Source organism: Falco naumanni, chromosome Z, assembly GCF_017639655.2.
Source record: "Falco naumanni isolate bFalNau1 chromosome Z, bFalNau1.pat, whole genome shotgun sequence".
Lineage (NCBI taxonomy): Eukaryota > Metazoa > Chordata > Aves > Falconiformes > Falconidae > Falco > Falco naumanni.
The window spans coordinates 6,905,500-6,921,207 of NC_054080.1; the positions used below are offsets into that span (position 1 = coordinate 6,905,500).

General features: G+C 51.4%; 1 protein-coding gene across 7 annotated transcripts; it reads left to right on the forward strand.

The window, feature by feature from the left end:
• Nucleotides 1–4,275: 4,275 nt before the first annotated feature.
• On the forward strand, nt 4,276–15,025 carry NR2F1 (nuclear receptor subfamily 2 group F member 1). Of its 7 annotated transcripts, XM_040580308.1 has the most exons (5): nt 4,276–5,072; nt 7,202–7,316; nt 8,198–8,725; nt 13,814–14,001; nt 14,086–15,025. In XM_040580308.1, exons 1-5 carry the CDS (start codon nt 4,622–4,624, stop codon nt 14,367–14,369), a joined length of 1,566 nt encoding a protein of 521 aa, XP_040436242.1. In that variant the 5' UTR covers nt 4,276–4,621; the 3' UTR covers nt 14,370–15,025. The 7 variants fall into 7 exon arrangements, 6 of the variants coding, with proteins under 6 accessions (XP_040436242.1, XP_040436245.1, XP_040436243.1 ...); XM_040580311.1 differs by lacking the exon at nt 7,202–7,316 and having other exon boundaries at nt 14,086–14,201; XM_040580309.1 differs by having other exon boundaries at nt 13,814–14,119.
• The last annotated feature ends 683 nt before the right edge of the window (nt 15,026–15,708 follow it).

Here is a 15,708-nt window from a genome sequence, read left to right on the forward strand (position 1 = left end):
TGTTATCTCACCCGTAGGGATGGGGGGCGCTTGCAGTGGAAATAACACGCGTTTCTATAGGGGGAAAGAAGAAAGGCGGGGGGGGGGGGGGGGGGGGTGTCTCGGGGCAAAGTGAGGTCTCGGCGCCTCTCCCTCCGCCCAAATAACGGGATGCCCAAAGAACAAGACGCCGGGGGTGAGGGGGGGGGGGCAGCCCGGGGTGGGGTTGAGGAAGGTGTCCCCGCCAAGTGCCGCGGCCCCGCTCCCCTCCCTCCGCCCCGAAACCCCGAGGAGGGACGCGGCGACTTGCCTGGGGTGGCCCGGAGAGCCGGGGCCGGCGGCGGGGCGCCTGGTCCGGGAGGAGCCGGGCTGCGGCTGCTGGGTCCGTCCACCTTCTCTCAGGCTTTCTGCCTCTGTCTGTGTCTGTGTCTCTGTCTCTGTCTCTCTCTCTCTCTCTCCCCCTCTCTCTCCGTGCCTTGCTCTGCCTCTTTTACTCCCTGTCTCTTCACAGTCTGGGGAGTAAAATCTAGATGATATACATACCGAGCTTGCTTTTTTTGTCCGATTTAATCTTATTCGTTTCACCTTTTCACTGACCAAGAGACAGGACCGAGAGTTTATTTGGAAAGAGGGAGAGAGAGGAAAGGAGCCTACTGTTGCATAGTCAATAACATCCTTTTTATCAATGCATTATACAATAGAGACGGCTTGGCCAAGGGACTCATTGAAAATCTCTTCATTATTTCGGGACAAAATCAGGCGTTTATTCTGATCTCAGAAATGATGAAGGATTCTCCTCTCCCGCCGGCTCCCAGCCTCAGATTTCAGAGCTGACAGGGAAAGAAGGGGGAGGGAAAAAAAAAAAAAAAAAAAAAGAAAAGAAAATGTGATCACGATACATCAGAGTTGAAGGAGGTTTTTCTGTTTGTTTGTTTTTAATGAAAGCAACATCTCTACAAAAAATAACAATAAAACTTATGTCATATATTTCATCCCCTTTCTCCCCGGCAGTTTTTTTCTCCTAGCTTCCAATCTGATTATAAACTTTTATGGGAGCTAAGAGAAGGGTAGGGTGTCGACTTGGGGGGGGCGGTGTGTGTGTGTGTTTTAGTGTGGGTGGTTGTTTTTTTTTTACAGTTTGTTTCTTCTTTGTCACCCGCAATCTTTCGACCCAAAGCGAATTTCAGACCTCTGGCAGAAGAGGGAGGTTGCCGGGAAGGCTTCTGAGAGAGGAGAGACAGAAACTGGAAAGAAGAGGGTTCTTCTCTTCAGCGCAGTTTTCTATTAAAAATCAAAAAGGAAAATGGGGGGAAAAAAGTACAAAAAAGAAAAGAAGGGGTGTGTGAAAGGCCGCAGACAGGCGCGGCGCCCCCCCCCCTCCCCGGCCCCCCCGGCTCCCCCGGGCCGGCGGCTCGGTGCCCACTAGATGGCAGCCGGCGCCAGCGATTCCCGCGCCGCGCCGCCGGGGCCGGGGCCGGGCCGCGGAGGGGAGCGGAGGGGAGCGGAGCGGAGCCACCGCCCCCCCGCGCATCTCCGTCACCAGCGCGGAGCAACTCACTTTTGGGGAGAAACGGGGGAAAAAAAGGGGGGGGGGTGTCCCCTGGGGGGGTGGGGGCGTTGCGCTAAAGGCTGTTCTGACTCCTTCCCCCCCAAAAAAAAAAAAAAAAAAAAAAAATAGAAGGGGAGGGGGATGCGTGATTTTCCGCGAGAGAAGCGCGGTGCGGTGGGAGGAGGGTGGCCGCGTTAGGTGACGAATGAGGGGTGAGGGACGGGAGGCAGAAATAGCCCAAAGTGGGATGGGAGCGCGCGGGGATGTACGCGTGTGCGCGGCCGCGTGTGTGAGTGTGCAAGGGTGCGCGCACACGCACGCACGCTTCTCCGTGCAGCGAGTGTTTTCTTCTCCATCGTTAAAACCTCTGGCGTGGCTTTTGCGATTGGAAAGCAAGGGAGAAATCCCGATTTCAGACGCGGAGGGGAGAAAAAAGGGGAAGGAAGGGGGGGGGCAGAAAGAAAGGAATAAAAAAGCACCAACTTTTCGCGGAGAGCCCACATCGTCCCCTTTTAATTCCCCCTTTCCGCCTATCGCAATGCATCCTCCTCTGCCGATGTGTGTGTTGGGGTGTGTGTGAGAGGGGGAGAGAGAGAGACCGTAGACGACCCATACTAATCAGGTCTCAAAGTAAATAGCAGCGCAGGGCGATCTCAATGTAAATTGTGCTTGTCAGAAGAATCCCCTCTCCCTCCCTCCCTCTACCCTCCCTCCCTCCCCCCTCTCTCTCTCCTCCCCTCCCTTCCCCATCCCAGTCAGTAGGTAGCGGAGAATTAAAAAAAAAAAAAAAAAAAAAAAAAAAAGGGGGGGGGGTGGTTAGAAAAAAAAAAGCGATGGGGGGGTAACCAATGGAGTGAAGGAGGCTTGGCTAACCTTAGCCTCCCATTTTCTCTCCCCCCAATTCAGGGCTCTGACCAGTCAGTCGCCTTTGATTATCAGTTGCCAGCAGCCCTTCTCTTGGCTCCTTGACACGAGCTCCATATAAGGCAGCGATCTCCATAGAAACGTGTCAGTTTCAATAGTAGTGTCAAAGTTCACTATATACAGACATTCGCGCAGATCCCCCTTTCGGAAACATTGCTCTGCTAGGCTTCCCGTTTAAACGCATTCATTTTTTGGGTCTCTCTCTCTCTCTCTCCCTCTCTCTCCCCCCCTCTCTCTCTCTTCCCCTTTCTTGCATATTCTATTAGTTGTGTGCTTCCCCCCCCCCCCCCCCCCTTCATCTCCCTCTTCTCCTTCCTTTTCTTCTTTTTTCCACCCTTCCTCCTTGTGTCTTTCGCTTCATTCCTGCAGGAGAAGAGAAGAAGAGAGAGGTGAAACTAAAAAAAAAAAAAAAATCTCGGAAAGAAAGAAAAAGGGGGGAAAAGCAGAGAGAGAGAGACAGGGGGAAAAAAAAAAGTCCGGAGAGAGAGAGAGAGAACGCGTTCACATCTTAATACCGTTATTATTTTGACCATTCTTGCATATTTTTTTATTTTGGGGGAGGGCTTCTCTTCTGGCTGATGAGTTTTTACCCGAAATACTTTTTTTAGGCAAACAAACAAAAAAAAAAGAACCTTTTTGGGGGCGATTTCCACCGATTTTTTTTTTCTTTTCCTCGCAACCGGCATCGTGCGCTCTCACAGGAGAAGAAGAAGGAAGGGGCAAGAAAGAGGAAAAGAAGAGGATTTATTTACCCGACCTACTTTGGATCTCTCTTTTTCCTGCGCGTGTCATTATTATTCCCGTTCTCTATTTTTACACTTCGCCGTGAATTCGTCTCCTCTGCGAATTTAGTCACATCCGATTTTTTTTTTTTTGCGAATTTTTTTCCTCTTTTTTTTTTTTTTTAAAAAAAAGGCGAGAGAGAGCGCGAGCGAGCGAGAGAGACAGAGAGCGAGAGAGAGCAGCTCGGGAGAGAAAGAGCAGCGACCGGCAACCTCCTCCTCCTCCTCCTCCGCCGCCGCGACAGGAGATCAAACTGCCTCAGCTCCCCGCCCGCCTCCGCCGCGCTCCCCGGCTCCGCCGCCCTGAATGGCTGACGGCGCCCTGCCCTGGACCTGGCCCCCGGACACCTCCATGCTCTGATCGCCGGCGGACGGCTCCTTTCTGCACCTCCCGCCTCCCCGAGAGCCCGCACCGGCACCGGCACCGGCACCGGCGGCTGCAGCGGCAGCGGGAGCAGCCTCCGCGGGAGCGGCGGCGGCCGGGCCCCGGCGGCGGCGAGCGGCGAGCGGCGACCTCCTCCTCCTCCTCCTCCTCCTCCTCCTCCTCCTCCTCCTCCTCCTCCACCTCCTCCTCCTCCTCTTCCTCCTCCTCCTCCTCCTCCTCCTCCTCCTCCTCCTCCTCCTCCTCCTCCTCCTCGGCGGCGCCGCGGCTTCCTCTATGCCTGCACATCCTCCGCGCTCGTAGCGCCCGGACCGCGTGTGCCTGTGCCCGTGCGTGTGTGCGTGTGCGCGAGTGGGGAGCCGTGTGCCGGGCGTGTGCGCGCGTGTCTGCCTGCGTGTGCGTGTCCGGCGTGTTACTCTCCTGAATGCCTCTCCCGACAGCCTTGTTTGCCGTTTCTGATTTTGCAACTTGAAGTGGCGGCGGGGGGGGGGGGAGGGCGAGGAGAGGCGGCGAGAGCCGGGGAGAGCGGGAGCAGAGGGGGGAAGCGGCCAGGCGGGGGTATTTTAAAGAGGGGGGGGGGGAGCGCAGGAAAGGGAAGGGAAGGAAAGGGAAAGGGAAGGGAGGAAGAGGAAAGGAAAAAAAAGAGAGAGAGAGGGAGGGAGGGAGAGAGAGAGGGGAGAGAGAGGGAGAAAATCTTCCGTCGCCCCCTCCCCCCTCCCTAAAAAAAAAAAAAATAGCGAGGGCGCGAGCGAGAGGAGGGGGGGCTCGCGGCGAAAAATAAATAAAATAAAGAAAACGGCAGGAGCGGCTCCAGCCGGCAGCAGCGGCGGCAGCAGGGCAGCGGCGGCGGCGGCAGCCGAGGCGGAGGCAGGCGGCAGGCAGGGTCCCCTCGCTCCCCGCTCGCCCCCGGCGCCCGGCCGGCCGCCTCCCCCCCGCCCCCCGCCTCTCTCCCCGGCAGCCCGCAGCGAGACGCGCCGCTCCCCAGCACTTTTTTGGGCCCGAGATATGGCAATGGTAGTTAGCAGCTGGCGAGATCCGCAGGAAGACGTGGCCGGGGGCACCCCGAGCGGCCCCAACCCCGCCGCGGCGCAGCCGGCCCGGGAGCAGCCGCCCCAGCAGCAGGGGGGCTCGGCCGCCCCGCACACCCCGCAGACCCCCAGCCAGCCGGGACCCCCCTCCACGCCGGGCACGGCCGGGGACAAGGGAGCGGGCCAGCAGGGCTCGGGGCAGAGCCAGCAGCACATCGAGTGCGTGGTGTGCGGGGACAAGTCCAGCGGCAAGCACTACGGCCAGTTCACCTGCGAGGGCTGCAAAAGTTTCTTCAAGAGGAGCGTCCGCAGGAACTTAACTTACACATGCCGCGCCAACAGGAACTGTCCCATCGACCAGCACCACCGCAACCAGTGCCAGTACTGCCGCCTCAAGAAGTGCCTCAAAGTGGGCATGAGGCGGGAAGGTGAATATTTCTTCCCTACTATGCTATCGCTCCCTCTCCCCGCGGCTGTGCAGGCGTGCGTGTGCGAGGGCTCTCCGTCTGTGTGTGTCTGCCTGTGCATACGCGCACACACGCGCACCTATGCGCGTATACAGAGATATATACACGCGCGCACACGCGCGGCGTGCATATACAGATATATATATATATACGCACACATATATATATATATACACACACACACATCTACGGCTCTGCGTGGCGATCTAGGTCTCTCTATCTTTCCATGCACATGTCAATCTCTCCCTCTGCCTGCACTCCATCTGGCAGCTTTGCGCCAGGTTTTGTTGTTATTGTGGATGGTGGTTGGTGGTGTTTTCTTTTTTGCTTTTTCGGTTTGTGCCTCCTGCCCTCCTCCCGCTCCTCCCCACCCCCTTCCCCGGCACCGCCGCGCTAGCCCCTTCCCCGCTCATTGTGCCGAGAATTTATTATTATTACGATCGCTCGCTAAATATTTATCATTTAGCCGCTACCTCTGCTCCCGCGCGCGCGCGCGCGCGCGCGTGTGTGTGTGCGCGTGTGTCGGTGTCTGTGTGTGTGTGCGCGCGTGTGCGTGTGTGTGTGTGTGTTTGGATGTGGTTTTGTCTATTGTTGGCATGAGACCGGGGGGGTGGGGGGAGATACATCTCTCTCCCGTACGAGATGTGCTTCCATTCAGCTTCCTTCCCCCCCACCCCCCCTTCCGCCCCATCATTTCTTTTTAAACCCGCAACACTTCTCGGTAGATCCATTTCCCAGCCTCATTTTTCCCGAAAGAAAGATGAAAGACGTGTAAGTAGGGAAGAAAAGAGGAAAAGGGGGTGAAAAAGAGGAAAGGGGAAAAAAAGAGGGGGAAATGTGCTTCTGTATCTCCGCTTCCCTGTGCTTCCCGGTGCCCCGGAGTGTGCTTCTGTGCGAGATTTGGCCTTGTTTTCACTCCATGCGTCCAAAGGAAAGTTTGTGACTGAACCGGGTTTCTGTACTTCTGTCATTTCTTTTCTTTTCTTTTCTTTTCTTTTCTTTTCTTTTCTTTTCTTTTCTTTTTTTTTTTTTTTTTTAATAGCACGCTGCTCATTTTATTTCTTCATCAAACTCCACCCTCTCCTTAAAGCCTGCATACAAATCGCGATTTATAACCTATTTACCGGTTCTTCTCATTTTAGCAGAACCCGCAGCCTGCATCTGGCAGCGGGCTCCTCAGCATTTCCAACTGCTCTGCTATTTATTTATTATTTTTTTTCCTCCTCCTTTCCATAAGTCTCTGTGGGTTTCCTTGCGTTCAGGCTCATTCTCGCGTAGGAAGATTTCCTGCCCTCCTTTCTCCTCGAAATGTATTTGCTCGGTTTACAGTTAAAGTTTACCCTGTGACTGTCGTTAAAGATGTCTTAGAGTCACATCAGTGAAACAGTCAATTTTGCGGAGCGGGGATTACTACTGCCTTAATTGGTTTTAAAATTATATTTTATATGCCACAAGAAAAGGAATGAAGCTGCTCCAGATCTGAAAGAGCTCGCAAATATGACGACTTCATTGGTAGCTTCAGGGGCTGTTGGTAGGCGTCGGGGGGGGGGGGGGGGGGGGGGGGGGGGGGGGGGGTTTTAAAAAAAAAAAAAAAAAAAGGAAGGAGGAGGAAAAAATAAAAAACAACCCCAAGTTAGAATTGTGCTCGCAGTTAATTGAAAAATAACTGCCAAGTTTACAAGCAGATTGAAGAGGGAGAGGTGGGCTGGAGGGCAGGAGGAGAGAGGTCTGGCCCGGGAGGCGAGGAGAGCTCGGTGGGGAAGAAAAGAGAAAGTTGAGAAAATGTGGCACGCCGGAAAGATGAGTGATTTGAGTGTTCGTGTGCGTGCCAGCAAGCGTGTGCGGGTGTGCGTGTGCGTGTCTGTGTGTGCAGGGGACAAGCCTGAGTAGCCGTATCTTCCCCTGAAGTTACCTTTGTTTACATGGCATGCGGCTGCAAATGCTGGCACTGATGGAGTAAAACACACGCACACACTAAAAAAAAAAAAAAAAAAAAAAAAAAAAAAAAAACCAACTTTGGTCAGCTTTCGGGACTCGAGGCATGCTTACGCTCTGTGTGGAGATGGTTAATGAATCCAGTGTTTTTGCAGTTGCAAGCTTGTGCATTCACTGTGCAACGCTGACTGCAGGCTTTTGCAGTGGCAACAGCGCACCAAAGATATTAATTACACCGTCCCCTTTTTTTTCCACGAATGTTTGGCTATTGTAAGTTCGGACCTTTTTGTTTTATTTCCCCCCTTCCCTTGATAATATTTAATCTTTCTCTTCCTTTTAGCAGGCAGAACTTTGCTGGGCGGGGGAGGGGGGGTCTTCTATGGAAAGCTGGTTCTGTGTAATAAAGTTAGCAGTGGGGAGCTGGGGGGCTGCGACCTGTTCCAGCTCGAAGGGTGACGACGCGGTATTTTTGGAGGATACGGACGCATTTGTTTTTATGAATTATTTTGTTTTATTTTATTTTAAAAAGCAACACAGCAGTTCACTTATAAATCTCAGTGCTACCAGGGCAGTCGGCTGGGATCCACAACAGAGCTTGGCTATATTTTTAACAGCTGGCTGTGATTTTTAACCCCACTTTCTCACCACCCGGAGGATTTCTTTGATTTTAATTTTTTTTTTTTTTTACGTGCGGGGCTGCCTTTTGTTGCGAGAGGGGAGGGGGGCCGGGGTGGGGGTGGGGGGGTTGTGTGTGGATTTGTCTTGTTTGCCTTGGCTTTTTTTTTTTCGCCTTCTTTCTTTTTTTTTTAATCTGTGTTTATTTTGTGAAGCCTGTCTGCATTGGGGGCTGGGGGGGGCTGCTTGGCTGCCGCTGGGCTGGGTCTGCCTGAGCAGGGGTCGGGGCCGGGGCCGATGCCGGGGCCGGGGCCGGGCGGGGGGGGCGATGCAGGTCGGCTGCAGCTGCCCGGCTCCGCATGCCTCTGTCTGTCCGTGCCTGTGCGTGTGCCGGGGGCGAGGCGGGGGGGTGGTGGTGGGGGGGTGGGGGGGAAGAAGCCCGGCATTGTCTCCGGCTGGCTGGCAGCGCCGCCGGGGCGATGCCTGGGAGCCTCCTGGATGCACATTTCCTCTCCTTCTCTCCTTCTTTTTGTCAGCGGTTCAGCGAGGAAGGATGCCGCCCACCCAGCCCAACCCCGGCCAGTATGCCCTGACCAACGGCGACCCCCTGAACGGGCACTGCTATCTCTCGGGATACATCTCCCTACTGCTGCGGGCCGAGCCCTACCCCACCTCCCGCTACGGCAGCCAGTGCATGCAGCCCAACAACATCATGGGCATCGAGAACATCTGCGAGCTGGCCGCCCGCCTGCTCTTCAGCGCCGTCGAGTGGGCCCGCAACATCCCCTTCTTCCCCGACCTGCAGATCACCGACCAGGTGGCCTTGCTGCGGCTCACCTGGAGCGAGCTCTTCGTCCTCAACGCTGCCCAGTGCTCCATGCCTCTCCATGTGGCCCCTCTCCTGGCCGCCGCCGGCCTCCACGCATCCCCCATGTCGGCCGACCGCGTCGTCGCCTTCATGGACCACATCCGCATCTTCCAGGAGCAGGTGGAGAAGCTGAAGGCACTGCACGTCGATTCGGCCGAGTACAGCTGCCTGAAAGCCATCGTCCTCTTCACCTCAGGTGAGAAGGCGGGCGGGGGGGGGGATGGAGTGGGGAGTGGGGTTGCGCCGTGCAAACAAGACAACAAAATATCCCACAATGGCGGAAAAATTAGGAAAAAAATGATCTAAAATTTAATTTTTGGTGAAGAGAACAGGGGGAAGGCCGAGGTAGTGTAGGGCCCGATGGGGTGCGCCCTGGCCCCGGGATCAGCCTCCCCCTCAGGCCCACCGATGTTGTCATTTTAACACACTCCCCTCCCTTCCACCACCACCCCCCAAAAAAAGCCAAAACCCTTAAAAAAAAATCGAATTAAGTGGAGGCGGTGGAAACATGCATGTTAACAATTTTTCCCTGTGATAGATGGTTCGAATTAACTAGCGGGAAAGTGCATTAGCGTCGCCTTTGAAGTGCTCTGGTCGTAGCCTATAAGAATATAATACGTCTTCTATTATTGTAACCTGCGAGGGAAAAATTTATAAACATCAAAGGGAAACGATATGGAGGAAATATAGGAAATGGAAACAAGGCAAGATAAGAGGCCTGGCAGTGTCATTTTTTAATTATTATTCTAATTATCGCCACGATGGGGCTAATTGCCACTTTTTCTGCTTGTTTGTTTTTCCTTTTATTTTTTTACCACCCCCCACCCCCCCACCCCCAACCTTCCCCTTGTTCCTTGCTTGTCCCGGTTTCTCCCCCCCACACCTTTTCCAAACCGGTCCTCCCGGTTAGCGATAACTAAACAGCTCCGATAAATCTGGCTTACAACTAGGCCGAGGCAAAATTAAAAGCATTCCTGAACAAAGATGGCAAATCGTTCAAAGGCCTTGTTTAACAGTAAGCAGTTTATAATCCATCAATATTTGTTGCCTTTCATGCATGAAAAATAGTATTTACATTGTATTAAAATGACTCCTAAATTTGCACAATATTGTAATGTAGCAAATGTAGTATTAATATCGATTTGAACATCAGATAATTTATTTAGACAGGAGTATCTAATTTGTATGCAGGGTGGTCGGAGACATGTACTGTGACTGCCCCCTTTTACTTTCAGTGCAAATGCAGTCTCGCAGTGTTGGAGGGAATATTTCTTTGCAAAGGATAAAGTGCAGATCTTAAAACAAATGGAAGATTTACTGAATAGCCAGCCCGACATTTTAATGTATTTTATCTTAATAAGTCTTCTTGATGGAAACATGTTTTTCAAAAGTGACAAAGAGACCTGCCGGCATTTATCAGGCTGATTTAACTCCGCAGCCTGCCTGCAGACTCCCAGACTTTCCCTTCCCATTCATTTCAGGGTGCTCATCAATACACAGGGACAGTCGGAGAGAACCCGCGTTTTTTGATATTTAATTTTTTTTTTTTTGTGTGTGTGTGTGTGTTAGTCCCAACTTTGAGACATTCTTCCCAAGCAGAGGGGGGCTGGCCTATGCCTCGGCCCTTACACTCACCAAAGGCCCCAAGAAGGAGATTGCCCCAGATGAGGGCATGTTTCGTGGTGGTGGTGTATTTTTTTTCTCTTTCTCTCTTCCCCCTGCCCCCATCTCCCCCCCCCCCCCCCCCCCCATTACCTTCCCCACACAATCGACCTTGGCGAGAAATGTGGTTAGTGGCTTTAGAGGAGCCCTTCATTTACATATATTAAAAACAAATGTAATCATAACCAAACGTTTGCAAGGGGAGAAGCCCCTTCCCACAATGGAGTAGAGCATGAATGGGATTCAGGGAGGCAACAATAATATTATTTTGGAGCAGGATCGCACGGGGTATCTCAGAAAATGGAAATACAGCTGTCAGGAGTAATCTACCCCTCACCCCCATTCGCACATTTCCACTTTTCACTAAACTTGTTTTGATTGCTTAGCCAGAGGGGAATTCATGGGAAGCCTTTCTCAAAGTCATCCAACTTTTAAACAAACTTTGACTGATGGAAAAGACATTTTTAGGCATATTGTCCAAAGTACTTCACTGAGGACTAAGTATTTAAAGCTGGCATGGGTTTCTCCTGTTGTGGTTTTTACATTCGAGCTACGGATAGCATGTATTTAATCCGTAAAATTCTGGACACCATCCAAAGACTGGGTCGTGACCCAAAACCTGCTCCTTTCTTGTCTCTTTTTCCCCCACCCCTTCCTCTGCCCCCTGCCCCCCCGCCAAAAAAAACTCCAAACTTTATAGAGTTATTAATTCCTGCACCTAGCTTTTCCTCATCATAAATAAACGTTTCCAGGAAAGGACCGAGCCAGATAACATAAATCCAATAAATCTATTTGCAGCGCAATAAGAACTTTGATTTCTAGTTAGATGCCAGCTGATTACATCTATATTTTCTCAACACTAAACTCTTCTGAACGCGCAACATGAAATACATTCCCGCCACTACAAAGGGGAAGGCTGGAGTGTGCTGAACAGTAATGGTTATTTATTTACATAATTTCTTTTCCATAGACTGCAGGAAGAAATATAGAGCTTTCCTTTATTGACACACTGCCATATAAAAAAGTGAGGCGCACACAGGATTTTCACATTAGCCCACTTTCTGAGATGGAATAATAATTCACCTCCAGTAAACACGGATTGCATTATTTCTCCCATGGATTGCACCTCTCTGGACTCTGTAATCTAATCGAGCTGTGCATCCCTTAATTACTATTATTTTTAATCCCATTCTGAGGGGAGAATTAAGCCTTCCCACCGCCACCTTTAAGGATGTGGAATAAAACCCGAGTAAAGGCATATGCCAGGCCATTTTAAATAATTAAAGCTCAATAGATATTATCGGCATGAGAAAATCCTGAGTGTTAGGAGGTCTAAGGCAAAAACCAAGGCGTATTTTTCTTAAACACCCCCACCCCCACCCCTCGCCTCCGCAGGCTGCCGCCCTTCTAGCCAGCAACTTCCCTGTCTGCATTGTCCAGTGACCTGCAGTTATAGGTGCACTTATCGTAAATATCTGATAAATATTTTACTAACCTTAAGGGTATGACATATGGGGCATAAAGAAAAAAGCCCTGCTAGGGTGTCAGTAAGACCCTTTCATATTGCATTGTTTGGAAGTTGAATAGGATCTTAATGCATAATGGGCAGATAATGCATGTAAAATAGCAAGATATATGTAAATATGGAGTGTGATTGGTGGCAATCAACATATGAACAGGCCTGTGGTTTTGATATATATTGCAAACAAGAACAGGCCTGAGCTTTTGATAGATATATATGTTGTAACTTGGTGCTTCAGATGTTGCAAAATATCATTGCATGAAAGGTACAGTATGGATTAGCAGAGCAGACTAGCTCAGATAATTGTATATCTGAGGGATGCCAAGTCCGCAGCGCAGGTCAAAGGTTCTCCTCCTCAGAAGTTCCTGAATTATGGCTTGTTTTATTTGTATTTTTGCTCGAGGCCATAGTATTGTAGATGAAGGTGTTCAGAAATCTTTGTAAAGCCAGTTCTTGATATGAGAAGACTTAAACTTCAAAAATGCAGTTGCGACAGATTTTTTTTTCTTTTCTTTCTTTTTTTTTTCTTTCTTTTTTTTTTTTTTTTTTTTGGCTTTGAATAATTTGTTGTGTCTTTCCAGGGTCATAACTCTACATTCACAATTTTGTAATGTCCTTTTGGGGGCCATTAACATGCATTATTTCATATACGGATCTATATATTAGCAAAGTCTGGCTTTGATCTATGTTAAACTGCACTGCTAGCTGACTGCCTCCCTCTGATCGTGATGTAGTTTTGGTTTTGGTTTGTTTGTTGTTGTTTGTTTTTTTTTTTTAAATATTTATTATTAATCTCCACAACAATGTGGATGGTTTCAACCATCCGGGCATACCCACCACTTTTTCCCGACCGTAGCCTCCTGAGGAAGTCCTTCAGCAAGGAGCCGGTGCAAAATTATCCCCCGTTTTTGGCTCTGCCTTCAGAGAGATAGGATGCGCGTGTGCATGTAAACGCACAGATGCATCTGTTACCTCCCTGCGAGTACCTATGCGTGGAATAACGTCTATAGGTACAGATGCAAAGATATGAAGGGTTTCTGCGCTCGGGTTAGTACGCGTTTGCCCAGGTCGTATGGTTCTGAGAGGAGCTAGGGGTAGGCTCCTGGCTGTATACGTGCCATAGGGACCTATGGAGCGGGGTGGGGGTGGGGGCGAGTCTCCCAGGCCACATTTAGGCAAGGCTCACTCGCTGCAGCCCTCCTCAGCTTTGTGTCTGGGGGCTGCAGGCGCCGGCTCAGCGCAAGCCCGGACTAACCCAGCCTGTTTTCCGCCGGATTTACCGAACAGCCCTCAAAGATGTAGCTAATTTGCGATGGGCTGCCGGCGGGGCAGGAACAGGGGGGACCCCCTCTCTCCCCGGCATCCCCCGGCCGGCTCCCTGCCAGCCGCCGCAGGTCACAGCCGCTGCCTCCCTCTGATGTGCAGCCATGTCAACAAACTCCCTCTGCGTGTGCGCGCCTGTGCTTTTTATCTTTATTATTATTATTATTATTGTTGTTGTTGTTGTTGTTAGTGGTAGTATTTTGCCCAGTACCCTCCTTTCCCCTCCCTCCCCTCGGTGTTATTCACCGGGGGCTGGTCCCGCTTTCCAGCAACCCGCTGCAGGGCTCCCTGGAGCCGGGACCGCGCTCGCCGGCGCGGAGTGTCCGGGGGTGCTGGGGGGTGTGTGGTGGTGGTGGTGGTGTGTGTCTCTGTGTGTGCGTGTCTGTGTGTGTGATGGGGGTGCGGGGACCCCACCACATCCCCCGTGGAGAAACACCCACGAGGGCGGCGAGGCGGCGGCGGTGCGGGATGGGGTGGCATGGGACGGGACGGGACGGGACGGGATGGGGGGCTGCGCCTTTGGGGGTGTCCCCCCATCCCGGCGGCGCTTCCCCGTGCGCTTCCCCGCCACTAACCGTCTCCCCCCCCTTCCTCCTCCTCCTCCTCCTCCTCCTCCTCCTCCTCCTCCTCCTCCTCTTCCTCCTCCTCCTCCTCCTCCTCCTCCTCCTCCTCCTCCTCCTCCTCCTCCTCCTCCTCCTCCTCCTCCTCCTCCTCCTCCTCTCCCCCCCCCCCGCCGCCGATCCGCGGCTGCCTCCGCGGGCGCGGTGCGGCGGGCAGACGCCTGCGGCCTGTCGGATGCGGCCCACATCGAAAGCCTGCAGGAGAAGTCCCAGTGCGCGCTGGAGGAGTACGTGAGGAGCCAGTACCCCAACCAACCCAGCCGCTTCGGGAAGCTGCTGCTGCGGCTGCCCTCCCTGCGCACCGTCTCCTCCTCCGTCATCGAGCAGCTCTTCTTCGTCCGCTTGGTAGGTAAAACCCCCATCGAAACCCTCATCAGGGATATGCTACTGTCGGGGAGCAGCTTCAACTGGCCTTACATGTCCATCCAGTGCTCCTAGAGCCCGGCCCGCACCCCCGGCAGAGACGCGGCGGAGCGGCGGCGGCGGGAGCGGGAACGCTCGCACCGAGGGGCAGTCGGGGTGCGGGGGGGGCCCGGGAGGCGGACACTGAACAAAAGAAAGGGCCGAGTAGGAGCAGAGGTGTGGCCGTGGTGGGGAGAAGGACGGACCTCGCGTCCGTGGAGGTTGTGGTGTTTCGCGCTTTGTTTTTTTCTTTTTTTTTTTTGCCTTTTTTTTTTTCTCTCCCCCCCCCCGGAGAGGAGGGAAAAAAATAAATAATAATAATAAAAGAGACAAAAAAAGCAAAAAAATTAAAAAAAATAAAAAGAAAAAAAATATGAGTATTGAGGGGATATTAATCAAACCTGAAGGGGATACTGGATCTTCCAGGATTTATTGTGGACTGTTGTTGATATATGCTGTACAGTAACAAACAAAACAAAACGCGTTGAAACTGAACTGAACCTTGTGTAGAATGAAAAACAAACAAACAAAAAACAAACAAAAAAATTCCACGCGCAAACACTTACCACGAGCATTGTTACTCATTTTGTAAAATATTAGTCTTTATTTTCATTTTTTGTAAAACTTAAAACATCGTATGCGCATAAAGAAAAAAAAAGAAACGAGAATTAGGGGAAAATAACATTTTCCAAATAATTATAAAAAAAATTGTCCTGTGTCTATGTATCTATATCTGTTTTGTATTTTTTTCTGGTTCCAAACCAGGTTTCCTGTGATTCTATACTAATAATTTTTGATATAACCCTTTGCTTCTTATAATGAGTGCGATATATGTTGTCGAAGCTGTTCTTCAAGAATTAAAATTGAAGTGAGAATTTAAACAAAAATAAAAGAATTTAGCAAAAAAATTCAACTTATCACCCCACAACCCATGAGTCTTGTTGCTTGAAACATGCCAACAGTTCACCAAAAAACAAACAAAAAAAACAACAAAAAAAGCTAAGCATAAAAAAAAAACCCAACACAACACAATCTCCCTAGATTTTTAACTCCTGTACTGGTGTTAAAAGGGAGAACTTTAAAAATGCTTGTGAGGGGTAACCAAGTTGCATAAACCACGTGATGTTCCCAAACTGACTTGGCTGTGTAAGTTTAGGGCTGAACTGTTGAGGCCTAGGAAGAGGGAGCGGGAGGTGCGGCTCGATGCTGTAGGTGACCTCACCTCACTGGGACTGCGCAGTACACTTTCTGCCAAGGCTGATGGGCCTGTCACTCTGGCCTACCCTTTTTTGAGACACCTTTTCCCATCAGTTGGAGTTTCTGATGAGTTCACACCTTGCTGCTTGCTCTTAGACACGGTGTGCATGGATTGAAGTCACCGTATGCCACCGTCATTGTGCGGACAGTGGGAAGGCATACTGTAGCCATGACTCCTGCTTGTTGCAGGCATGGTGGCTTTCTGCTTTTGGGGGCTTGGGGTGGGGTGTTTTTGGGGAGGGTGTTCTTGCTTCTTCTCTCTTCTTTTCCACCCCAAGGACTCACAGACCCTGGCATGTGCTCCAGCGTGCACGCCTTGTGCTTGCTGTCAGCTGAAACATCCCTCTCTCCCTGTTTCTCCTGACTCCAGTCACTGCGCATGGAGGGTATTCC

Bases quoted from the DNA above. Each gene is read 5' to 3' on its own strand.
- NR2F1 (XM_040580308.1), top strand. From the start codon at position 4,622: ATGGCAATGGTAGTTAGCAGCTGGCGAGATCCGCAGGAAGACGTGGCC. The intron at 5,073-7,201 runs GTGAATATTTCT...GTGTTTTTGCAG, and splicing joins AGTGGGCATGAGGCGGGAAG to TTGCAAGCTTGTGCATTCAC. The intron at 14,002-14,085 runs GTAGGTAAAACC...ATGTCCATCCAG, and splicing joins AGCTCTTCTTCGTCCGCTTG to TGCTCCTAGAGCCCGGCCCG.